The 26729-nt window shown below is 39.4% G+C and overlaps 2 protein-coding genes across 9 annotated transcripts in view; one reads left to right on the forward strand and one right to left on the reverse strand.

The window, feature by feature from the left end:
- Nucleotides 1-13388, forward strand: part of LOC116238588 (Ig heavy chain Mem5) — a 20693-nt gene extending 7305 nt beyond the window's left edge. The window contains exons 2-5 of the mRNA XM_090142239.1: nucleotides 3788-3854; nucleotides 10123-10416; nucleotides 11656-11739; nucleotides 12396-13388. Of these exons, the coding sequence (XP_089998365.1) occupies nucleotides 3788-3854; nucleotides 10123-10416; nucleotides 11656-11739; nucleotides 12396-12535 (585 nt within the window). The 3' untranslated portion in view covers nucleotides 12536-13388. The remainder of the gene's footprint in view (nucleotides 1-3787; nucleotides 3855-10122; nucleotides 10417-11655; nucleotides 11740-12395) is intronic.
- Nucleotides 13389-24010: 10622 nt separating this feature from the next.
- The window catches only part of LRRFIP2 (LRR binding FLII interacting protein 2), a 50618-nt gene continuing 47899 nt past the window's right edge, over nucleotides 24011-26729 (reverse strand). The window contains exons 26-27 of one of the 8 annotated variants that reach the window (XM_090142242.1): nucleotides 25723-25827; nucleotides 24011-25032 (exon numbers count right to left, since the gene is read on the reverse strand). In XM_090142242.1, the coding sequence (XP_089998368.1) occupies nucleotides 24922-25032; nucleotides 25723-25827 (216 nt within the window). In that variant the 3' untranslated portion in view covers nucleotides 24011-24921. The remainder of the gene's footprint in view (nucleotides 25033-25722; nucleotides 25828-26729) is intronic. The other 7 variants (XM_090142240.1, XM_031608396.2, XM_090142241.1 and 4 more) reach the window with 7 other exon arrangements.

Here is a 26729-nt window from a genome sequence, read left to right on the forward strand (position 1 = left end):
CAGGGTCAGGATCGAGTTCAGGAGGCAGACAGGTAACAGACATGCTGGGACAGAAAATGCCAGATGCAGCACATGGACACCTTCACAATGGCCTGCAGAGTGGCTCCCAGTGCTGGATTGTGTCCTAATACTAGTTGATGGTACTTAATTCTGGATGAGAGGTGGAGTATGCCTTTGAGGATGAGCAGTATGATCTCCTGAGTATATGTGTTTCCTTAAGATGTATAATACTATGGGCTGACTTGTGCGTGTAAAATTGAAGAGGATACCTTCACTTAATTATTCAGCATTAAATTGATGGGTTATCTGACCAATTTAGAATCTTTTTAGACAAAGATTTGATCTAGAGGGAATTATATATGTGCTGAACCCTGTGTGCAAATCTGAAATTCCTGACATCCTTCAACAAGCCAGTGCCAGCCCATCCCTCCAGGAGTCTCCCAGGGCTTGAATAGTGAAAAAAGGCTTTTTGTTTTCAGTGACTGCATGTTATGAGAGCACTTCAGGTTTTTACAAAGCTAAAACACAGTGTGTAATGTGTGGATCAAGTACTTTGGCACAGGAACCAAGCTGATTGTCTCCAGTAAGTACCATTGATACCAATCTGATTTTTACACCGTTATTTGTGTTGTTAGATTATAATTATTAATGTAAGTGTTTAGGAAAAAAAATTTCTGCCTGATAGGTCATATTTTGTCTCTAATCTGTGAATGTGGTTGCAGTTGGGTGTTGATGGGCATGAATATCAGGCTGGATAAAGTGATCACAGGAAAGATTACTGAATATTTATTGAGGTTGGGGGGAAATGAGGAGAGGTAAAATTGTAAATGTTGTGGTGGATACATTCCTTGTGCTGTTCCAGGAAAGAATAATGAATTGTGAGAAAACTTGGAGAACAGCTTGCAGTTCAACTAGTGAGAAATGTCAAAACTTGCTTGTTTATAGATGTGATTCAGCCTAAATTAATTGGGAAGAAAAATTGCCAGGAATTGAATAAATGTCGTGGCTGTACCTAAAGTAAACCAGCTTCCCTTTGCATTCAGTAATTCCTCAAAAACTGTGCAGTCTATAGTATGAATGCTATTGTCAGTATAAACCATACAGCAGTATCTTGCTCAGAAAATACATGAGGTTACCAAGGTGAGTATAAACAAATCAAACTGCAAAAAGCAGAAGAAAGTTGAAGTTTTCTGCAGTTTGCAGTTAGATTTTGTCTGTATATAGGCAGGTATTTTTGCCAGAGAGAACGGTGTAAGCACTCAGAACAGCCACAAACTTAGTTAAACACGTACTAGGTGTCTGCTTAGTTTAGAATATGGTCTTTGCATGTAAAATATTGGCTTTGAAGTAAGAGTATGATGAAGCTTAATCTAAGGCATTTTCACACAGTAATATTGTGCAAGATACCCTATCTAAATCCACAAATATCTAGTAATTAATTTTATTTTCCTTTGGGAATGATAATGTAACCACATTTCCTCTTAAAATAACAGATAAAAGTTACTTTAGAGAAAATGCAGTGGACTAGAAGCAGCAGATTTTGTTACAAAAATCCCAGCACTAAAAGGGCTAAAGCATAGTAAGCAAGCATGACACAACTTTCTTCTCAGAAAATGCTGCATTTAAAAATGGGGACATTTTACTCTCCATGAAAAACAAACAAACAAACCCCAATTATAGTATTTCTAATATATTGCACTCCAGTCCATACTAAAAATTCAGTTATTACGCTGGCCAAATTATCACCAACCTCTAAATCAGAGATACTTTCTGTAACTTGTGAAAGAAAAATGAAGTGCAGAAGATATTGCTAAGCATTATCACACTGTGCTATGGTGATGAGAAAATATTTGGAAGTGGAACTAAACTCATTGTTTCAGGTGAGTGTGAAATAAAACTTACTGAATGCGTCTGAAATGCATTTCAATACTGTTAGATATTGGCTACGTGATGTGCTCTGGTTCTTTATCTCCCACTGGTTTTAATCCTACAGAATGCTTTGCAGGATTTTACCAGCAAACAGTATTTTCTGATGCAGAACACAATGCCATTGTTTTGTATTTATATATGAAATGGGAAAGATGAGGCAATTATCCCAGTGCAAAACATAATTAACCCCTTTTTTTCTTCTAAAAGATGAAATTAAATGTGGCGAAGATAATGTTCAGAGAAATAAAATATATATATTTTTTTAATCCTTAATGGTGCATTTTCCACTTCTGTGACATGTCTAATTCATTCCAAAAGACTATGTCAATTTTGAGCTACTCAAAATCTTGGAAGAGCAAAGAAGAGCAAGGCGCTTATTTTTGTCTAAGTCTGACTCTGCCAAATAATGGGAGAATGCCCAGGACTGTCTTAAGACCTGCATAGCTGAAAGGCTACACTCTCTCCCTAGTTTTTGCAGAAACCTCTTACTATCATTTATTACATATTATCAGTTGTTATTATTAAGAGTGCTGAACTGTAGAGACACTAACTTTCCCCTCCCAAAGTATTTACATACTTTATCAAAATTTTATTGCCTCAAGTAAACTTCAGATGATTTGATGCTTGCCTGTGGTTTGGCTTGACTAATTACCTGGGATGAAAACTATCTACTTTTGCTCATCTGAAAATGGGGTGTCTTGGTAATGGAAGTTCTGATGTTTATTTGAGTTTTTGCTTCATGTTCTAATAACATGAATTCTGTTCAGGGGTTTTGTGCTGCTCAGCTCTCACCATAATGTTCACTAATTCTAGGGCTGATTTTTTGGTGCTTTAAGGGAGCAGTTTAAGGCCAGGTTGGGCAGCCTGGTCTGGTATTAAACGGGGAGGTTGGTGGCCCTGCATGTGGCAGGGGGGTTGGAGATTCATCATCCTTGAGGACCCTTCCAACCCCAAGCCATCCTAGGATTCTATGATTCTATGATTCTGCAGTTGCAGCTTTCTCCAAGTAGAAGATAAGGGGTGAATTACTTAGTCTGCTACATCCATCTAAAGTTTTGGAAGACTAAAATTAGTTGAGATGAACCCTGCCCATTTAACAATATACATTTCCTCAAAATCTTCACACCATATATTTAGTTAGTTACTTACTTTAGCTTACTGCTTATTTTTGCTGTTCTAGGGTCTAAACATTGATTAAATCAAATCTGTTTATCTTAACAAAATAATATTTACTCATAAATTAAATGTGCCCTTGTCACAAAGAATGCTGACAGTATGTTGGGCTGCATTTGGCATAGCATTGCCAGCAGGTCAAGGGAGGGGATCCTTCCTCTCTGCTCAGCACTGAGGAGACCACCTGTGTATTTGTCCAGTTCTGAGCTCCACAATACAAGAGGGACATTGGTGTATTTGAGGGAGTCCAACACAGGGCCAGGAAGATGATCAAGGAATTGGAGGAGAGGCTCTGAGAGCTGTGCCTATTCAGTCCGATGAAGAGGAGGTTCAGGGTCATCTCAACAATATCTATAAATTCCTGAAGGGAGGGTATGAAAAAGATGAAGTCAGGCTTTTTTCCAGTGGCACCCAGTGTCAGGACAAGAGTCCATGGGCAAAACTGGAACACTGTAGGTTCCCTCTGAACACCAAGCAGCACTTTTGTGCTGTGCGGGTGGCAGAGCCCTGGCACAGGCTGCCCAGAGGCTGTGGGATCTCCTCCTTGGAGATCTCCAGAAGCCACCTGGACATGGGCCTGGGCACCCTGCCATTGGTGAGGGCTGGAGAAGGGGGTCTTCAGAGGGTCCTGCCAACGTTAGCCATGATTCTGTGATATAAAGATAACAGATCTGATATTGTAAAGACTTTATCCATCGTGTCCGGATATTACTACCAAGTTTTCGGCACTGGTACAAAGCTCATTGTATCAGGTAAGTTGCTTTCCTTACAATAAGATATAAGAGTTTTGTGTGTTCATACAGATTGATTATTACAGCATCCTGGAGGACATTCAGCTTGCTTAGAGCTTTGGTCAGCTCTATCCCTGCATGGGTTTCCCTCACCTTGTCATTCTGTCAGTCCTGTTGATTTGTATTGCAGTGGTTTAGGATCGCAAATACATCCAGGAGCTATTTTTTTTATCACTTATGAGCATACTCCTCCTTGGAAATACTGTGAAAAAGATCGGGAGTAGTTTCCAGAGCCCTCATGCTTTCTTAAAACTACCGAAGCATTAACAACAGAATCAAGCAGTTGTGAATTAAACATAAAAAAAAAGAAATCCTCTTCTCAATACAGATTCAAATAACCATTTGCAATGGCTGTTGCTGAAGTCCTTTTTCAGTTAGACTAGTCAAAGTGAAACAATTTGTGCTTAATTATTTTTGTTATGTACACAGCACTTCGGCAGTAGAAACAAAAGAGTACCTCCAAATTCTCCCCTTCTTGCTTATTAACGTATACTTGAAGAAGTCACCTTTTTCTTGCCATTCCTGCAGAGATATTTCTTTGAATGGTACATTGAGGACAAAATCCTCTTTTTTCCCTGTTAACTGGTGATCTAAACACTGTAACCCTGGGGTAGCCTATTACAGAAACAGAAGGGTGAGGAACTATTGCTTCCAAATATTTTAAGCCTGATTAAATGCATTGCCTTACACAAGCATATCAATCAAAGATTGTTTTAAATGATTCCTTTATGAAAGACTAACAAAATCATAGCTACAATTCAATAGAAATATCTATGTTGGGACAGTTGTGTTAAGTGAAATTAAGTGAATTAAGTGAAAGCCCTCAGGTAGTCACCATTTAATTAGTATTTACTGTTTAAAATAAATTATTTTCAAGCGTCTACCAAAACTTGCAGGATTCTGTTTCCTTTACAAGGGCCAAGGTTCCTGACTAGTTTAGAGAATAAAAAGCCTATATTTACCTCGTGCTTATGTTCTGGCACCTCACAAGTACATTGCTAGCTTATTAGGAAGTAATAAGGCAAAGAATCTATTAATATTTTCAGTGAATAAACTCACAGCAGAAATTGCAGCAGCAATATTTGATTTCTTTAGATTCCAACCCCTAGATATTACCAAGGAATCTACCATGATTTCATCAAATGCACTGAATTTCAGTAGTCAAAAAGCTACAATTATTTTTTGCAATTTTATAGACTAAAATACATCTTGCTTATATATAGTTTATGCTTACATTTACTGACACGTCATCTAAAATTAAATTGATATTCTGCCCTTTTAAATCAAAATGCATTCATTCGTATTTTTTTTTCTGTTTGCTATTTGTTTGTGTTTATGGGGAAGAATATGAAGTTCTGAATCAAAACCCAGTAGATTTGAATGTCCAGACCACTGTTATGGAGAAAGGATTGTGCATGAAATAAATAAAGGAAAAGGTGGCCAGTCTAATGAAAACTGCAGAGCTAATCCTCATTAATATTAGTAGGTACATCCGCTAATGACTTTAGCAAAAATAACAAGGATGCCATGGGCCTGAAGATTGATTGAGTACCTCTTAAGGCAATCTAGAGGAGAAAGAATGTGGTATGTTATTCTAAAAAGGTAATACAGATGACAGAAAAGTGATGTGGAATTTGCAGTAGCAAAACTCATCTCAAATTCAGTGAAATGCTTGTGTGATGCTGCCGTTCTGGTACTGACACCCTACAGTAACATCAGTACTCTGTATGCAAGTATGGTAGGAGCAAAAGGTAAACAGTCCTGACCCCACACCCATTTGAGCACATTGGAATGGACCTCAGTATGCAGAGTTAGATCCAAAGTGAGTAAGGGCTCCTACAACAAGCCTACAACTGAGAGGAGCTGTGGCTGTTCAGATTTCCTGTAGTGCTTTTCGTTAATTCAGTTAAACAGTAACCCAAGGTGTTTCTTTATGTGCCCCATCTTTGGCATAAGAACCATTTTCCCCTCCAAATTTTTTAATATAAAAACACAATCATTCTTAGTTACACCGTGATATGAAAGAACTATCTGAATATTTGTCTAAATGGTTTGTCTAAATAAAGGTCATTTAAATAATAGTTGTGCTTCCAGTTGCCTTCCAATACAATATTTCCTCCTTATAGCTGTTAGCCCAAAACAATCTGTATTTCACAGAAATTGGAAATGGATTGCTGAGCAATACTGTGTGATGAGTTCCAGCTTTTGTGCATTAATAGATTCAGGTAGAGATACAGCCTACACATATTGATATCACCAAAACAGACTGATTTTGCCCAAAGGTGATGAAAATGTGCTTGAAAATCCTCCGCTCCCACGGATCTTTAGAGATCTTTATTTTAGTATATAGAGAAATGGACATAAAATTTGTTACAAAACAAGAACTTTGGAGGATTTGAAAGAGGTTAAGAAAAGGATTCAAAATGAGTGGTTAAGACCTTGCACTCAGTTTCATATCATATAATCAAATAAAATCAATGCTTTTAAAATCATGTGGTCAAAAGCACTCAGCAGCCCTAAAAAAGAATTAATTTTTCTGGGGAAAAAAAAAAATGTAGAAGATGTATGGTAGCTCAATCAACAGTTTTGGTTTATTCTAATTTTTTTAAAAAAGTAATAGTGAAGATCAGCTTGAAATGGAATTTTAAGTGTATTTCACTGAAGACTCTTTGGAATAGAAATGACAACTGAAATTGAACTCATAGTTTCACATAATTTTTAGCTAAATAACTAGACTGCTCTCTTTATTCATAACGTGGTATACTTCTCCAGCCAAAATGTCATAAACATTTTCTGTAAGGAAATATAACAATGTGGGTTATACCAGATACTTGGCACTGGCACAAATCTCATAAACTCATTTCCATCAAGTCCTCTAAAGTTGTTTTTTTGTTTTGTTTTGGGTTGGTGTTTTTTGTTGTTGTCGTTGTTTATTTTGTTTACATTTTGTAATGGCAAAGTTGTGCAGTGAAGGTTGATTGGAGTTTCCTTCCTTAAGTTTCCTGGGGAGGCTCAGCACAGGCAATGTTATCACCAACACTTCAGAACCAAGATGCTGTCTATAAGCTGAGTGCTCTCAGCTCATTTTGTGGGGCCATCCAAAAAAGGATAATTAAAATTTCAACCCAAGTCTCCCTGCTTTATTATAAGAAAAGCCATGCACTTGCTTAAGAATTATCCGCAGGTTACGTTTACATGGTTATATATTATTTTAAAAAGACTTGGCTGCCTCTTCAAACCTGCCTAAAAGAACTGTTCAATAAAATAAGCAGCATATGATTTTGAGAGTGTAACTAAACAGAAAAAGGCAGCAGAGTGTAGAGTGGACATTTACTACTTCAAAATTCTTCAGAACGTATTGGATCTTGTGCACAGATAAGTCAGTGTGAATCAGCTTGTTGACTTAAATAACTTTACAGATAAGCCTGAAAATACATCAAAATCTACTGACGGGTTTTTAACTTTTTTTTTTTTCTGCTAATTGCAGCTTATATATATATATATTCACACACAATCACATGTATTTTCATGCATACTGGAAAAACTTAATTTGTTCATTTCTCCTTTCTCATTCATTTATTTGTGTGTGCACGCGAGACTCTCCTATGTAGACAAGTCACAGCTATGGAAGCAGCATATTTCCTCAGTTTTGTTGTACAATTTCAGTATCTCATTTAAGCTAAGCACATAGGGTCTTGTTATGGTACAAGGAACGACACCAGCAATTCTAGAGGTGGAAGTTATTCCATCGTAATAAAAGTCCCTAACATGGGCAGGATGAAATTAGAGCTGGAAGCATCTCTTTCTGTCTATTAAAATGTGGTATTCCAAGAGAAAGACATCAAACCAGATGATTAAGATCTGGCCCACAAAATTAGGCATGGTAATTTCTTAAGCTTTGAAAATCTAAAAGAAACATCTGCAATAGCAATGAGTCCCAGCAGAGCACAATGTCACTGGAACAAGAGCTACATCACAGCCTTCTGAATATATACGATTCTGAAACAAATTGTCTTGATAAAGGCTTTAATTTTGCATCCATGGAAGGCCTGATGAATAAATAAGACAAAAATAACCCCTGAATTAATGATAGAGAGCCATAAGATCGTTAGCAAGTCTCTTTCTGGGAAAAGCAGAACACTCAGTCCACATTCTCATTTCAGTGACAACACTCTGATATGAGGGAAATCCATACTAAAAGAGTTCTTGGCAGACAGTCTTATCTTAGCTTTCATCATCCTTTCATTTAAACCCTAAATACGAGGTGCTGTATGAGTGCTATAGCACAATTAGATCATTTAAAGAAATGTCAAAGCATTTTGACAAAAATGTAAGTTTATACTAACATATTTTCTCATAACGTATGAAAACTGCACCACTCAGCCAGGTCACTCTGCAAACAAACACTAAATCTCTTTGCTACCTTAGAAAACTAAATGAATCATTCTTTAGCAGTACCTTCTGCACAACAGAAGGGAATTCCAAAAACTGCAAGTTCTTACTTGCAATTAAGCATAGACTCATTATCTATGTGCTTTATCCCAGAGAGACAAATGAAATGGAAATTAGCTACAGATTGTGGATTGTGGAAATGGCTCACTTTTTGTTAAAATATATTCAAGTGAGTAAGTATCAAGCAAGTTTCATAAAGCACATCATCACCTACTAGATCCCTGGTATGGATAGCTAAGCTATTTGAATATAGAAACGTTATCTGAATATTGCATGTTCTTCCACTTTAGCTTTGTGGGGGTCTTTTCCTTTTCAGCTGTGTTAATTGGAACATTCCCACAAGCCCACTATTAAAAGAAAACACCACCAACCTCCCACATCCAGGGCATTTTGTGGTCGCATTTTCCTGGCTTTATCAAGGCCTTTACATAGATCTAACATGTAGAACTTCACAAAAAAAAAAAAAAAAAAAAAAAAAAAAAAAAAAGGGAAAGAGAAAGGAAAGTTTATTGTCATTTCCTGCTTTGTTCCAAAAATCACAGAATTAATACCGCATTTAAAGGAATTAATTCTGTACAGAAGATGCTCATTAATTAGCAGCGTATTGTTGGCTTTATAATGGGGACATACAACTGCAAAGATTTGAAAGGTAGGGGTCCAGTTTTAAAATTTTGTAGACAAAATCACCGCGTAGTTATTTTTGCATCAACATTATAAAGCACTACCAAATTCCTGCTCCCAAATAAATAAATGAACACAGCTCTTTCTGGAACTATTACTTATTATTTAATAATTGTCTATGACCTATGCAGACTCTGACAGCAGTTCTGCTGAGAAGGCCATGGGATATAGACGGTCCTATAGTCCCCTAATATCTTCTGACTCAGCTGCAAGGGAGAGTGGTTTTGAATATATTCAACAATATTTCAGCTTCTTAACGTGTTTCCCAAAAAACAAAACAAAACAAAACAACAACAACAACAAAAAAAAACCACACACACAAAAAAAACCTCCAAACATTTTTGAGCACGTATCTAAGGTTTTGACTAACCAGATAAAATTTAATTTAATAAAGCACTCAAGAAATCTTTTGAGAGACCATTTTTAACGTACACTGATAAAAACTTCTATCTCTATCAGATGTGCTGCTTGAGGAGAAGCATGAGCAAAGCTATCTAGATATTAGTGTTCACTGAACAATTTGGAATTTAAATGATGTTTCGCCATGCGCGTGGCAGAGTATGAAAGCTTCTATCAAACATTCTCTGGACTTGGAGGAGTCTGTATGTTGTAAAAACAACATTGAGTTTAGACCGTTCTAAGTGAATCTTCTAATTTTGCAATCAATTTGGTGTTAGTTCTCTATGAAATAGCATATTTAAAATAAGATTGAAAGTCCTATTTTCTATTCCCAGTTATTCAAAAGAGTCTTGTAACTGTTTTTGACTGGAACCCAAGTGGTAGATTTTGATTTAATAATTTAAATTCATTTAATATAAACCGTGTCTAAATGTCAAGAACAGTCAGCTCAAAAGAAAGCTTATTTTTACATAAAGGATAGCAAGGGTTGTAATCCATCCATCCACTTACCTAAAATGTATTTTGTACGTGAGCCATTGCTATTCCCATCCTAAGTATTTCATAATAAACTGGAGAGCTAAAGTACTTGTTGAGAAGAAATATTTTGTCTCTGAATACCCATAATGTACTGCTGTACACTACCAAGATTCCAACTCTTCATTTTGTTATTTTTTTTCCCCTCAAAAAATAAATCCAGAGAAAGGAAATTCTAAACCAGAGAATTCTGAAATCCTGCAGAAGGAACACGAAAACCAACTAGTGTATGTTTGCCTTTTTGAGAAATTCTACCCAGAAGTTGCTCGGGTGAAATGGATCGACGAAGCAGAAAAGGAGGTAACAGAGAATGTAGTAAAAGGAGATGTCTGGAAGTTTCCAAATGAGGATAAGTACTCAGTCAGCTCCTGGTTATCCGTACCATTGGAAAACAAAAACAAGAAATATGTTTGCCATTTGGAGCATGAAAGTGGAGAACTTTTACTGCCCACGCATGGTAAGTATTACATTTTAAATTTTTTACTCTACCTACTATGTCTTTATTTCCTTTATTTAATGATTTTTTATTTTCCAGTAAAATTCCAGAAATAATGCTGTACATGACTACTCCTGCAAGCTTCTGTATTCCTAGCCACAATAACTCAAGTTCTTATCAGTAGAAGCAATCAAAGCTTTCCCAAGAGAAAAATCAATCTGTGCTGAGTTTGCCAAGTGAAGGTCCTTTGTAGTTCTTCAGTGCTACCAGGTGTAAAGTAGAGTTGCACCAAAAGGTCTGCACTGACTTACTTGGCAGTATGCAGAATTTCTTCAAAACAGTGTTACAGCTGTAAATGTCAGAGGCATCAATCCCTCTGACATCAGTCGTGGCTGTAATAAGTGAAGGACGTAAAATTAAGGCTGATGGGGGTGTAGAGCAATGTTTAAATGTGTTACTTATTCCTGGCCTGGTGACATTGAGGTAATAACCACGTTAAAAAGAAAGAATTCATTTAATTGCTGGGAAACTGATTATCTGAAGAAAAATCTGAAAGCCAACACAGTTTCAGAGGGGGAAAAAAAAGCAATCTACAGTAACTGGTCTAAATCTACAAACTGGTTGAATCATGGTAACATCACAGAGAAGACTCCTTATTCTGGATAGGTGAATCCTTCCTGAGCTCAACTTGCTATAAAGGAGTACAGCTCCACTCCATGAAAACACAGCCATACATAACTATTACTTTCAAAATATACTCTGACAAAAATATGTTTCAAGTGTATTTTAACAGAGGTATGTATTCATTGAATTCTCAATGAATTCAAATACCATAACTGAGAAGAAACCCAAAAAGAAAAAAGCTCAAAGAAAGGGAGATTGTTTTAGAGACACCAACCTACCACTAAAATAACAAATTCCCAAGAGGGAACATGAGTGACAACCAGGTGCTCAGATTGACTTCAATTTGAAAATTAAAGAGCTGCTGACAAAAATCTGCCTAACAGAGGGAAAAAGGGCAAAAGCAAAGCCCATGGTGAAGGCAACAAACGCTCATTCACTTCTGTATCAACATTTGTCCCCTTCAGTTCCCCCTGTGATGGAATCCTACTGGTGGACAACTCATCTACAGATATGTTTTGAACGTCCTACTTTTTTTAATACTAACTTCTACTTCTCTGTTGCTCTTCTTTTTAGCCCTACGTTAACCTTTGTTAAAATTGAAGTCCAATTTTGTCATTTAAACTCTCTTTCCATTAGTTTCTTCAGAGAGCACTTCTCAGGAGCCGGACTGTGGCACTGAATCTAGAAACAGCACAGAAACAGAAACAGTTTTTAACAAAGGTAATGACAATGAATTAAAATAGGGGAAAGCAATGTGAAAGCTAGATATCGCTTAATATGAACAATGCCAACATTTTAAATAGCTTGCAGGAAACCTGTTAAATTCTGGGGTCTGCAACTTAGAAAGGCTTCCACACTACTCTGAATCACCATGTTGTGGAGTGTAAAAAGCAGCCCTCCTTCACTGGGCTTTGTTAGCTGGTTGCAGATGTTGTTTGGGCTGCTGCTCTGGATTGTTAGCCTGCATTAAGTATCACTGCTTTAAATACTCAGCATAGTTAAACGCACAACGCTTGAGCTGATGCTCCTTCAGACTAGCGACCTGCAAAGAAGTTTTCCTTTAGATTACATGAGGATTTAGGAAATACTTTGGGCACTTGTGTCAAGAAACTGACGCAAAATGATTCCAGGAAACACGGTGTTGTTGATGGTGGAAGAGCCAGAAGCTCTTGCATTGCAGGGAATGATAACCTGGCAGCCAGTCTAACACTAAGAAATCTGCCCCATCTGCAGCCTGCTCAGGGGACAATCAGATGCTGTATTGTATATTTCCATTGCAGCCCACATAAATGTACCACACAGTACTACCTGTTTCTTTTTGGAGGTTGTACAATACTGGTGTTCAACAGGAATTTTCTGCCTCACATCTGTTACAGATCACTTGACGCACAAGGCAGCGCAGTTGGTGTACGTCGTTCTGCTTCTGAAAAGCTCCATGTACTACGTCATCGTACTCTTCTTCTTCTTCAAGTACAGAACGGGGAATGCAGCTAAGCCCTCGGGAAAGAGAACATGAATCCTGGGTTTGGAAAGGTTTATAAGATTGACTTCAATTTGCTTTGCTGTGTAATTATCCAGATAGGCTCTCCTGCTCTCCACGCAACAAAAACAATCCTGAGAGAACAGCCATATAGGGTCTGCTGTGCTTCACTGTCAGTGTTTTCCTAATTTTTTCTGAGTATTGAACTGAGGTGGAGGTGAGCAAAAAATATAAGTTTACGTAGGGTTTTAGTAGGAATGCTGTAATGCAAGGTGAGGAACCTCCTCCTGCTTAAAGTATTTTTGCGTGCATATGTAATGGAACTTTCAAAACATAAAACATTGATGCATTTTATCATCGCATTTAAGGATTAGTTAGGAGCATCCCAGTGCTGAAAACGCATTTATATATATATTTAACTTTCAATGATTTATTGCAACTCCACCAAATCAGGATTTGAATATTCTGAAGTGATAAATGCTTTAAGAGACTCAACTAGGCATGATTTTTAAAAGCAAAGAGATTATCTTTTAGCAAGTTTGATGAACGTAAAAGCAATTCTAACATGCATATCTATAGAAATTTAAGAAATTCAACAGGGCACAGGCTAGCACCGCTGCACAAACTGAAAACTTGCAGATCGTGTCTTTAAAGGTACAAAGTGATTGCAGTTATCACCTTGTTTAGAGAAATCATTTCAAACTCAGCAAAACCTTATATCTGGTGCTTCAATAGAGAAAGTGTTCTCACCTTACAGGAAAAACTCTTAGATGCTGTACTTTGAACTCCTCGTCTCCAGGTTTTGCTAATTTAGAGCTTGTCCAAGTTTGGAGATGAATGCCTGCACCAAACCTGTAATGATGTAGAGCAATAAAAGCTTTCCTTGAGAGGCATTTGTGAGACCTCTATTTGTTCTACAGGCTGTAGCACGTGTCCTGAAAACTTGGTTATTTTCCATGTTCATTGAATTCCTTGGAGAATGAAGGATCCTTACAACCATCCTTTTTTCTTTTTTTTTCTTTTTTTTTTCCTATTTTTAAACGGGGACAGAGTTCTACGTAGAAAAATGAAAATTAACCCATTAAGTCTTAACTGTTGAACAGCAAAGCTGGGGAGAAACAACATGCTGTTACAACATCTTGGCTTGCAGCCCTGCTCTAGAAGAGGCTGCCTAGAGCAGGTTGCTCAGGTCTGTGGCCAGATGTCTTTTCAGTATTTCCATGGCAGCCAGTAGCAAATCTCTCAGCCTCTCCCCATATGAGAGATACTCTGGTCTCTTGATTATCTCTCCTGGTTCTTTACCGGGCTTTCTCCACAACCTCCATGCCATGTTTGTCTTATACTGATGAGCCCACAATTGGAACCCTAAAAAGTACTGGAAAACCACTGTTGACACTGAAGACTCAACCAGGGACCTTTAGATCTTCAGTCTAACACTCTCCTAGCTGAGAGTCTGTGTGTGAGCCTTTAGTAATAGGGTGATGGGTGATGTCTAGAAGAGAAGCAGGGAAACAAAACTTCTGTTCTTGAAGCAGGAGTACATTTAACTTTAGAATGGAGAAGGTATCTGTCACAAGCAAAAGGGAAATAAAGATACAGAGCTAGGTCTCTATAATACAACCTTACTGATGAGGCAGCAGAATGACAAAAGAATGATGGATGATGAAGAGAAAGACAATTTAATTGTACAAAGTGCTCAACAAATGAATGAGAATAGGAAGAAAAGGGACAGTCAAGCACAAACTGTTCTTTCTACAAAAAAGGAACTAAGTATCCAGGTGGACAACAGGTTGACAATGAGCAAGGAGCGTGTCCTTGTAGCCAAGAAGGCCAATGGGTTTGTTAAAAAAGAGTATGGCCAGCAGGTCAAAAGAGGTTCTCCTCCTCCTCCTCTACTCCATTCTGGTGAGCCCACATCTGAGGTGCTGTGTCCATTTCTGTGTCCCCAGCTTGAGACAGACAGGGTACTTCTAGAAAGAGTCCAGATGGGGACTACAAAAATTATTAGGATCCTGGAGAATCTCCCTTATGAGAAAAGGCTGAGAAACCTGGGACTTTCAGTCTAGAGAAGAGAACACTCAAGGGTAAAATCCCATCGATGCTTTAAATATCTGAAGGGCAGGAGCCAAGTGCATGGGGCCAGGTTCTCTTTGGTGATGCCCAGTGATAGGACAAGGGACAATAGGTACAAACTGGATCACATTTCTCACCTTCCATCTGAACATGAGAAATGACTTCTTTACTTAGAGGATAAGAGGCTGCCAAGAGATGTTGTGGAGTCCCCTCTGGAGATACTCAAGACCTTGGATGCTTTCCTGTGTAACCTGCTTTAGGGAATTGCTTTAGCAGGGGGTTGGAATAGATGACCTCAAGAGATCCCTTCCAGTCTTTAAGATTCTGAGATTCTATGATCTTTAGTCATATTCTCTTTGACAACGGGCTGATACCCTGCGTTATTATTTGCTAAGGCTTGATTCCAATGCAAGTGAAATAACACAGCGAGAAAAGTATTTGGGAAATGCACTTACTGTAGATTTGGGTAACATAATTAATATCACTGTCCAGGCCTCCCTCACCATTACACCTGCTAGTCCGTCAGGCTAGAAAAGCATTTGAATCAAGTGAAAAAAGCAAGTGAATCAAGTCTGCTTTTACTAAAATCATCCTCAGATCCACTTGTGCTGTCTCATGTACAAAATCAAAAGATGCTGTCCGTGTTGCCCAGTAAAAGAGTGAGAAAGCATGGCCTTTTAAGGTTTTTGACCAAAGAACCCTGCCCATAAGCAGTGCTGAACGATGTTCAGAATTGCTCTTACCTCACAGTCGATGGGGTTTCTCAAGTACATAGCTCAACTCTTACATTTTGCAACAGATCACATTGCCCCTGTAGTGTATTTATACAGGCACATGCTGCTTATAGCATGCTTCTATTCTTATTTATTTGGCCCAAACAGGAGGACAAGTGGATGTTTTTAGGCGCGGGGTGCAGGGGCGGCTAATGGTAGGAAGCTTTGGTTGTTCAGTGGAAAAAACCTGTAAACTGAACCAGTCACAACCAGTTCAGAGGAGGTGGGCTGCGATGGAAATGGGCGATAAGCTGGGGACAGTTAGACCACAGCCGTCCTGCCTTTTACCACAGTGTATTTCTAAACCGCAGTGATGGAAATACAAAGCGATAAAACCACGTGCCTGTGCTGCTTGTAAAAAAAAATAGTGACACTTATCGTTCACTCATGTTGCCCTAACTGCGTGCTTGTGATAGCCACATGTAAGGGCTACTGCAAAAACACGGGTGCTGCAGGAAGTCTGCAGGACTTATTTATCACGCATGCACGCAGTTAGATGCTATCTAAGCGTAAACTTCTGCAGCCAGGACTTTCTGAATGCTTGAAAGGTGCAGCTTCTCAAATGAATGTCTTATTACAGCAGATTTTCAGTGCTTTCAAGCTTCTATGAGTACGAGCATTACAGCTGCTGTGCTCCTGGCGTGGTTGCAAAAATAGTGAAAGTACTGAGAAAATGATTGCAGTCAATCTGGTGCTTCTAATGAAAAGAAGACAGAATGGAACACACATCTCTACAACACGAAGGACTAATGTGCAGATTAATATTTTTTTTTTGTGGGAAAGGATTTCCACTGTTTTCTTTGTCTTGCTAGAAGCACTTTGCATCCTATATTGAACAAGAAAAGGTTGAGAATTTTGATTTCTCATCTACTAAAATGCCCTAGAATAGGTGATAAGGAAAGAAACCCGTGGATTCCTCTCACATATAGTTGCAAAGGAGAACGATCTGCGTTAGGATGACAGCAGCTGACTTCTGTTCATACCAGTTATCAAAACAAATTTTAAAGGAGGCCCCAAGAGCAGACTAATCATTTGGAGATTTTGAAACATTTGGGGCACCAGCACCATTACACTCACAAGTGCTGAGAAGATCAAAAACCTCAAAAGAACAGTTCAAGAGTTTGTTCCTCTGCACCTAAAGGGAAATAGATCAAATGACAACAATCAATTGACAAGTTTTAGCTACTGAATCTCAACTATCACTAAATATACTTCCACCATACAGAAGTTTTATTTCAACCTTTCACCAATCTCTTGGCTAGGTGCACAAGACATCACTTTCCAGTAATTACTCAGTAATTATTTGGAAGATCACTTGCATCACAGACAAATATTTTCATACTGCCTGCAAACAATCTAATAGGCACATGTCAACAAGGTACACCTTTGGTGCTGTGCAGCACACACTGTGCAGTACAGGGGAACCATTCCCTTTACTTTCTAGTGAGTATTTCCTTCTACATCCACCATTCTTAAAGAGGATCAAAAGATCTCAGATCAGAAGCTTCAGCTTCTTGGGGTTTAATTCCTCCTTTAGCTGGAGCTTTGTCATTTGTGGTAAAGTGAATGCAAGATAATCCTGAAAATAAATTAAGTCATTTCAAAAATGAGAAAATCGACTCTCATATTTAATTGAAGCCACAAAAATCTTAAGACACTAGTGGTAGAGGGTAACACTCTCCTGGTACTAGGCAGAGGAAAGAGGGTAAAGACTTCAGTAGTTTTGTCTGGACGACCTTCAAGATGAGTACATTTGTCCTACAACTAAAGTAAAAATAAATCTTTTCCTCAAACTTCCTCTTTCCAGAGAAATTTTTTCCACCTCTTCCCCTTCTGGTCCATCATTGTCTTTCCAGGATAGCTGGTGAAGAAATGATGGACAACAGCCAGATGAGATTTGGGTGGTCCTGTGTGGAGCCAGGTGTTGGACTTTATGGTCCTTGTGGATCCCTTCCAACTCAGGGTATTCTATGATTCCATTTCATCCTGAGTCTTTTTCATCATGCTGCAGAAGAGCTACTTCAGCCCCTGCACTTGGATTAGCCAGAATTCAGAGGCAGCCAAGTCCAACTCAGCCTCTGAGCAGCCAGAGCCCAACAGGGTTTCCTGCAGCAGGTTCAAAGGTGATGAACTCAAAGAAATAGTCCACTAATCAAATTATTTTAGAGTGGAGCTAACGAGAAAAAAGGAACCTATTCCCAAGAAAACTGGAGTTCTACACGAAAGTTCTCCCATTTACAATGGATTTACCACTGTCCTGTTTTTCTCTGAAGTCTTCTTCAGATCCTATATGGGAAGAGAGGATTGTTACCAACTCCGCTGAAAGAAATCACAGGCATTTTAAATCAAGCATTTCCCCCAAAGTACTCCCTTTTTCTTTTAAGCTGGAGAACATATTTTTAGATGTTTCACCTGGAGGATTTTTAATTATCAAATCCAAAAAAACAACTTCACTAGGATCATTGCTGAAATGCCTTTCCCCATGTAAGATTCTATCAGCAAGGGCTTTCTGTTTCACTATGACACACTTGGGATAATCAACTCCATGTTTGCTCCCTGGCAAGCAGTTTTTCCCACTTATTGCTGCCTTCCCCTTTGGAAGACATCTTCAGAAGCCCTTTGGGGAGCAGCCAGAAGCACTGCTTTACAAAATAAATCATTTTTGTCTTCTCCTTGCCCCTTCATGCTCTAAGCCCTTAAGAAAGATCAGGTGGGCACAGGACCACGCACCAGAGATGGCTCCTGCAGGAGGCAGGGCTGTGCAGGAGGGTGGTTGGCTGTAGGAGACATTTTTTTTAGGAAGACTTTTCCTTATCTTTCCCAATGCAGCAAAACTGCTGCTCGTTTTCAGGCTCCAACTATAAAATAATAGTAAAAATTAATTGCTTCACAGTTAAGCAGGCTAACAGAAAGGAAGGACGTGAGCTGTCACTGAGGCTTTAGTGGCAGCACGCTGAGCTCCAAGCAAAGCTTGTCACCCCAGCACTTTGAGGCACTGTAACTGACAGACGCAGCATCAACCCACTAAACTGCCTCTTTCAACTCACACATGTAGGCAGAGAAGAAGGGAAGGGGTAGAAAGATGGGGAGTCAGAAACACCAGCCATTGCTGTTTTCAAATATGGTCACAAGCAGAGGAAACAAAAAGGAGCATGTTTTCAGAGTGAACAGTTTAAACCCACATTTTTAGTGTGAGCTCCCTGTTTCCACCAGCATTCCTCAATCCACTGGCCAGCAAAGCAGATCACAGAGCCTCTCTTGCATTTAACTAGAACACGTTTTCTATTTGAATCATAAGAGCATTTCTAACTCACTTTGCTCCCAGGGCTCACATCAGCACATAAGGTTTTAAAAATCTCTGTATAGGAAAGACTGAGTTGGCTTTACAACCAGGTGATCAGGATGCATCACTGATGACCTGTATTTCTGTAGTCCAAGTTTTCTCCTCCTGAGCATCTCCATTTGCAGTACAGCACAGCACAGCACGATGCTCTCTGCTGTCCTGCTTTCTCACCCACACACGGAGCTGTCATCCCATGTCAAAGCACTGCAAGGTTTCTCCCAACATTATCAACTCCTAACTCTTCTTTAGAAAGCTTTTGCACTGCTAGTAGATACAGAACAGATCTGCTCACCATCACAGACAAGCTGAAGTGCAGGGCACTGGCTGAAGGTGCTGTCTGGGAGCTAAGGAAAAAAAGGCTTGGCAGGAACAAAAATCCCTTCTTCAGCCAAGGGTCTTTGAGCGTATTCCAGTAATCACTCTGAAACACCAGGACAGAAAGCAAGGGGCTGCCAAGTTTCAGAAGGCAGGTAAGAAGTTCCTTCCAAGCTGCAGCAAAAGAAGCAGCTTCTCGTTGGGCTGAACATCCTAAGGCACGAGAAAGTGTCATCACTTAGCAGCTTGTCAGGCAGCAATTAAGCTGGGAAAAAATATAAAACAAAATTTCTACCTTCACAATGCAAGATAGCAAAAACTACCTTCAGTGCTTGGTCACTTCAAAGATGAGAGAGCACAGTGCCATCTACCAGTCTCTCTCACCCAAAGGAGGGGAACTTGATGGTATATAACCAGTTTCAAGCTAGGACAGGACCAGAGAAGAATGCAGCACCCTCAGCTGCTGCTGTTTGGAAGATGCCATGTCTCTCAGTTGTCACAGCCAGCAGCAGGAGCCCAGCTTCTCCTTCTGTCTGCCCCGCAGGGAAAGGAGTTCCCATGGCTGCAGGGCATCGTGTTCTGCTACAAACACACATGGGAAAGAAGCAACTCCTGTGCAGCAGAATGTGAGATGTACAGGAAAAGATGGGGGAGATTTCTTTTCTGAGGGGCACTACATTGACTCCAGACTGAATTTAATGAACAACACTTGCTTGTCCCATTTCCTTCATTCAGACTGGCCTTCCAGAGTGCTGTGCTCTCAGTTCTCATTGCTGAGGACAGTCTGTCACCAATACAGGTCATTTTAACCTTTCGTTCAGCAGTGCTTGCACACATTGTTTCCCACTGCGTTCACACCACTCATTTCTGCTACCAACCATTACAACACCTCACTAACAGCTTTTCAAACCGCGTGTCTACCAAAGGCTGAAGTGGGAAGGCCAGCTGCTCGTTCCTGAGATCTGTGCTTTGCTACAGCTTTCTCCCCGTTGCTCAACCAGAGACTGAGTGCCCTCTGCTGACAGCCAGGCAGCAAACCTTGAGACAGTCGAGATGTCTGGCTGCAGACATCAAGGCTTTGGCAGCAGCGGGCTGTAAGCATAGGGCCCTCTGTGAAAAGAAGCCAGGACATCTTCCAATGCTCACCATCCTGGAGCCACTGATAGGTCAGCTTGCTCTGAATGTGGCTGTAGAATATATTTTCTTCTCCTCCTTTTGTAGAGGAAACTAAGTATCAACAGTTCCTCCTGTTCTTCACTGGGTGTAAGAACAACTCTACCCACAGGAGCAACCTTAGCTAACTACTGTTTTAAGCACCTGAGCTTGAAAAGTTTTCCCAAATCCCCTAGAAGGGAATTTAGTGCTTTATGGGAATTTTAGTGCCTTCCTTGGAGAAAAACTCACCATTTAGCAGGAGTTTCCCAGCACTTTGTGGACAGGACAGTCAAGAACAATGCCTCCAAGCCAGCCAACAGAACACCTGTGGAAGGCAGCCTGAAACAATAGTCTTACACAGATTTTCCCTCTGCCCTCCATCAAGCAGCTCTTGCAGGTTCAGGTCTTCCTTCTCTTCCCAAGCTTGACAAAAGCATTGGAGAAAAGAGGAACACAAAGCAGAGTGTAAACAGAGCGTCTGTGACCCTTGGCCAAGGTAAAGGACTAAAGCAGACAGCAACAAGAGGGAGAAACCGGTCACTACCTAAATCTCTTCTAGTATCAGCTCTTTTTAAGAAGCTTAGTCCATATTTAAGTGTCCCCACCACAGCCAGACACTGAAAGCTCGTGGCCCTCCATTAGATAAAACTAGAAAAGACCCATCAGTACAGAGCCCTTTATTGTCTGCAGTACAAGGTCAGCTCTGCCCACTTTTTGGAGGTGTTGCTCCATTCCAGGACAAGAAATGTGCTCGAGGTGCAGAGGAGCAGCCCCTTACAGAGGCATCCCACTGCCACCCACCAGATGGGTCCAAAGAAGGCTTTGGGCAAAGGCTTCAGCACGTGCAGCATTCAGGCAAGCATGGCTTGTTCAAAGACAGTGCCTTCTGCACCAGGAATGAACTGCCTCCCCACTGCACCTCCTGCCATGCATCTTGCATTCAAAATAAGAAAAAGTAAATGATTATCTCATTTGATCTTGTTCATGCTTTAATTACCCGGCACAGGGAGGTGCTTTCCATTCTACTTCTGCCTATTCTTCCTGCTTTTTGTTTCAATGTGGTATTAGCTCATTTTTACACAGCTGTCCTACTGCTTGTTTAAAATCATTCACAACAGACTTTCACAGTGACTGTTCACAAACTACACTGAGAATAAGTTTTACAAATGTCCCAGTGCAGTAGAGTCATAATTGAGATGAGTTTGAATAACAGGGGAGGCTTCCTTGCAGTGCCTGACTTATGGCCACAAACCCATTTTTGCTTCTCAAAACTTAGCGTTCACAAACAACTTCCAAAAAATAATTTCGTGGATCTTTTATCAGGTCCTAAACCAATACAAGTAAAACTCACCGCGCCTGGGGGCCTAACAAGCTTTTTGCCTGCAAATTGAAGTTTTGCAGCAAGCAAATGAAGACAAAAGTGTCCATCCAGATGCTTAATGCTACATTGAGCTGGAGTATGCAGGACATAACAACCCCAAATATCTTTGATAATTTCTTTGTTATATTAGACTTTGGCATATTAGATAAATCTAATGCGTATCCTTCAACAGGATGAGGATTTGATGCACTTTCTGATGCACCTCGTGTCATCCTTTTCACTGATATGTGCCTTTAAGGCTCTCAGGAGAGAAAAGACTATTGTATACAGGATCACGCAGCGTGAAATTGAATACACATACATACATAGTTTTGTTTCCATTGCAGCCCAGAGGTAACCTTAACTCTACAGAGAGTAGCACGGTCCACAAAACCCATCACTCGACATTTTATAATTAAAATTCATGAACTGCTCCCATGAAGATTAAAACTTACATTTCATTCTTGGTGTCTGGTGCTTTCAGATGCTACACAGGTAAGTTGTAGGAGGCATCAGACTGGAAAAAAACAAGCAGCCTTGTGACAGCATGGCTTTGTGGGAGAACTGTGAGGTGTTAAATCAAAGGTCTATTCAATAAGAACACACCAGAGGCTAGCTGGAGACAGTTACAATGACAAAATTCAAGATGCCCCTGTTAGAAACAGCTCAGAGATCAGTGTGTAACAACTGTGACTGGTATCAGGATGTATTACTAAAGTACAGACAGAATGGCTCCAAAGCCAGTTGGGATGCTATAATCGCCTTGCAACTGGCAAGATGTACCTGCTTGGATTCAGAGCTCACAAGCGTTGCCTATTTTAAGTAAGTGTACTGAATGTGTACTGAATGTGCCACTTTCAAGCTTAGACAATATGCACTGTTCTCCTCCTTTAAAAATGGAAAGTTCTGAAGATACTCCATAACAAAGTCACAGTGGTTTAGCAAATGCTTCAACAGCTGATCACTTCCATGCTTGTCAAAGCAATGCATTATTCTGGTACAGAAGAGCTTTAACAGTGCTAAGCCTGAATTACTTTGGATTCACACTTCCCTAGATCTACCTAATACCAAACATGCAATCTGCACAAGGGCAGTCAGTTCCCGAACCATTTGCACCAAAACTACATCTACAAAGTCCTTGGAATGGTTCCACTGAGCCCAGAAAGTGTTGCTCCCATAGGCAAAGTGGGGAACACCCCAAGTAATAGCTGGACGTTGTTACAAATCATACTAATCCCTTGTGTCTGAAACAAATCCCAATTTTCACCATTATTTCAAGACAATGACAGTGTTCAAAATAACTCAGCACATGCTTGTACTTGCTCTGATTGAAGTACTGTTTGTAAATAAAGAATCTGGAGCTTTAGAAATTGACTCTTCCTCCTTAAACAGCAATAGGCATCATAGGCTTCTCTCACTTTGCACTTTCATTTCTGTAAAGCTAGACTTAGAACTCTGTTGTTGGCTCGGATGCTGACAGCACGGGGCAGGGCCCTGGTACCTACCCTGCCATCTCAGGGAGAATAAATGCCTTTAGATACAGAAAGGCTGCTCTCAGGTATCCCCAAAGCCCCATTCTCTCAGCCTGTACTCATACAAAAGGTGTTCCTTCCTTTAGATCATTTTAATGGCCACCCTCTGGCTGTGCTCCAACAGGTCCATGTCTCTCCTGTACTGAGAACTCCACATCTGGATGCAGTACTCCAGGTGAGGCCTCACCAGCACACAGTAGGTCCCTTCCAACCCCTGAAATTGTGAGATTTATACATGTGAACACACTCAGAACCCCTGAAGTATCTCAATCTCCAGAATACATACTATAAGAACAAGACTAATAGAAAGTACACAATATGAAAGCAGAGTTAACAGCAAAGAGCATGATTTATATGATCACCGAACTACAATAGGCTCCTATAAATGAGCAGGTCTAGGAAGATCTGCTACCTAAGGGATGCTTCTCAACACAGAAAGCATTTTTAATGTCCAAGAGATATAAAAACATCCAAGGAAAAACAAAGTACACTCACTTTTCCCATGTAAAGATGGCAGTTCCTTTGAAAATAAGCTCCCATAAAGACAGAAGCACAAATGCTCTGGATTGTAAACATCCTGAAATATATTTTGGTTTGAGAAATACTGACAGGTAACCATTTGCAACAGGAAAGTATCTGATATGAGTCCAAAAGAACGACTCCTCTCAAGTCAAATGTTTGGCCTTGCTAGTCTCAAACAGAGGCTGACACTGTGTCAGGCAGTTAAGAGCTCCCACTGCTGGTGGTATTTATTAACACACCCGTTATGTCAGCTTGAAAAGAGTGAAGTCCTTAATAGCTTTCCCTGTCCACAGAGAATAAGCTACAGACAAAACAGTTCCAAAAAAAACTTGTACTGACTTGGTGACAGTATTATCATGAAGTAGCAGACCTGCCTAGGAAAAAAAAAAAAATGAAACAAACTCACTACTTCAAAACTTTTAGATTAAAAAATAATAAAACTTTTTTATGAAGATCAAAATTCACTGTTCTGTGAAGACTTTCTTTATTCTGTTGTAACCTCAGCATTTCAAAGAAAACACAAAGCATCTGCTTTTGGTCAGTAAAGTGTCCATTTAATTAACTCCTTAGCCACATTTCCCAACCCTTCCTCCCACCCTAAAATTTCAGTTCACACTTCAGCAGCAGATGACAAATTGATGGTACACAACGAAAGTCTGAAAATCTGAACTCTTAAACTAAGAGCATCAAGGGCTAGTATTTGACAAAATTATCTAGCACTCAGATGTGCCCATGCAAAAAAAAAAAAAAAGCAGATTTTTATATACAGTCCCTATTTATTTTCTTATAAATTTAAATATTTTACAAAAATGCATTTTCAAAATGTATAAAGTTCAGTGAACACCCCAAATGTATCTTAAAATAAAATGTTATCTGATTTCAAGGGTTATTTCAACAATGAAGTCTAAATTGCACCAGATAAAAGGCACTTGTGCTGTGTGATGTCTTGAGCAAACGTATGTTAAGTTTATAATACAGTGTCTTCTTGAATTCATGCAGTTGTCTCTGAGCATCAAGCATCATTAAAGCAGCCAGAAGAGATCGTGAGTAAACTTGATTCCACAGTTGTGAAAATGTTCTCTATCACCAGGTTGAACATACAGCATTGTGCTCCAGCTCTGACTCTAGAATCAAACGCTACAGAAAAATTGCTGTTACTCACAAGGGAATTCAAACTACATTTCATTTTCTCATAAGTTACAAAAAGAAGTATGTCATTTAACTATGAAACTAAAACACCACTGAACAACTCTGTGTTCACATAGTGTGTGCCAATGAAAGTCTGTATTTAAAAATGAGCTAGGGGCTAGTTATTCAAGGAGCAGTGCATTGTATTTTCAATTTCCACTTCACTGTTGAGATAGAAGCGCAGTCCTATTTGCCTTCATCTTCTCCAGCCTTTTCATTAAGTGGCTATTGGTCATCTCCATCTCTTCTATCTTATCCAGTGCTGTTCTTAACTATAAAATGAAAGCAAAAGTTATCACCACCAAATTTAATTGGACTTTTTGCTGTTTTTAAGCCTTGACAGTGATAATAAAAATCAGAAATACAGCTATTAAATTCTTTACAAAAGTACTGCGTGAGTTAAGACTGATACGTGAAGAGTAGCCATGTCATCACTGCAGCCAGATGAACGGGAATTCAAATATTAACATAATAATGGGTAAGCGATTTGAATATGAAACACTGTCATCACCAAACAGCTCCCCATTACATGCTATTGAAAGATAAGGTCCTTTCAACCACTGTCATTAGCTGATGGGGACATGGGTAGCAGGCAACACAAGTCATGCAGTAGCTCCAAGGCAAACATGTTCTTTCCAGTTCTTTGTGAAGCGTGTGATGGAAATTTCCTAGGATGGTACTCAATTATGGGAAGCTTGGCTCTTCAGTATTATTTATGGAGGGATTAGTACAAGTTACACATTTAGAAGAAAATATAACTTCAGATTCTCTCTTTCAAGGATAATACTGCATTGAATGGTATTTAGTACTACTTTCATGTGCTACAGTCGTCCTCTGAATGCAGCACTGAGAGTCAGAGGCCTTCTGATAACACTTGAAAGCTGTAACAGAAGATGACTGAAAAGAGAGAGCTTGGACATAAAAGACAATGAAGTTCAAGACAAGTGAATCAAGTTAATTACCTCTCGCTGAAGCTTCCTCTTTTCAGCTTTGAGTTCATCTTCCACTTTTTCTGCATTTTCTGCTGCATTTTTATATCTTGCAACCTGTCCCTCCAGCCGTCCAACCTGCAAACCCAAACACAAGACCAGAGGAACGATTACCCAATGTGTTCCATTCTGAGCTCACCTACCACCACCAGTTCTTCCATTTCCAAAACAACACTAACAAGGCATCCTGCGAATTATCTCTATCTCTGTATAGAAAGAGAGGTTTAAATGTATTTAGCAACAGCCATTATTTCAAAGTGTTTAAAACAAAAATAAAAAAAATCCATTATTATCACTGAAAAAAAAAAAAAAAGCTAAAAGCTAAATGGTGTGCAGAACTTCCAATAACCTTCTCTGCTGGTCTTCTGGCAAAGGATGCAGAAAGCAGTAGAGAATGGAACATAGTATGGAAATACTTCAGATGATATGAAAAGACACTGAACTAAGCAGAGAGAGGAATCTGTAAAACAAAGAATTGGGGAATATACAGGGATTAATACAAACCCTGGAAAGCTAAAAAGCAGAGACCACATGAAAGTAAAATGAAGAAAGAGTCATAACATGATGCAAGACATCTTAAGCCAAAGTACAGATTTCAACAGGAAAGTATGGACTTGTATGGGTCCAAACCAGGATTTTGTCACATTTTGAAGTTCACTTGCTAGACTGTTTTCTTTTCAGCTCCTTGCTACCCACAAATCCATAGGACGGGGTAATCATCCACTGCTATACGAGAGTGCAATCGTGAAAATTTGATTCACACTATAATCCTTTAAATGATTTTCAAGTGATCTGCAGAGATGCTGCATTTTACCACCATGTTACTCACCCTTTGCTAATACCCTAAAATTCCTGAATTTCTAAGAGTGTGTTCCACAGTCAAATACAACCTTCATACAATTAAGCTAACATAAATGAATTTTCTTAAAAAGGCTAGCTTCAGTCCCTCTTTACATTCTGCTGTACATTAATGTGCAAAT

This window comes from Phasianus colchicus, chromosome 6, assembly GCF_987193195.1.
Source record: "Phasianus colchicus chromosome 6, bPhaCol1.hap1.1, whole genome shotgun sequence".
NCBI classification, from domain to species: domain Eukaryota; kingdom Metazoa; phylum Chordata; class Aves; order Galliformes; family Phasianidae; genus Phasianus; species Phasianus colchicus.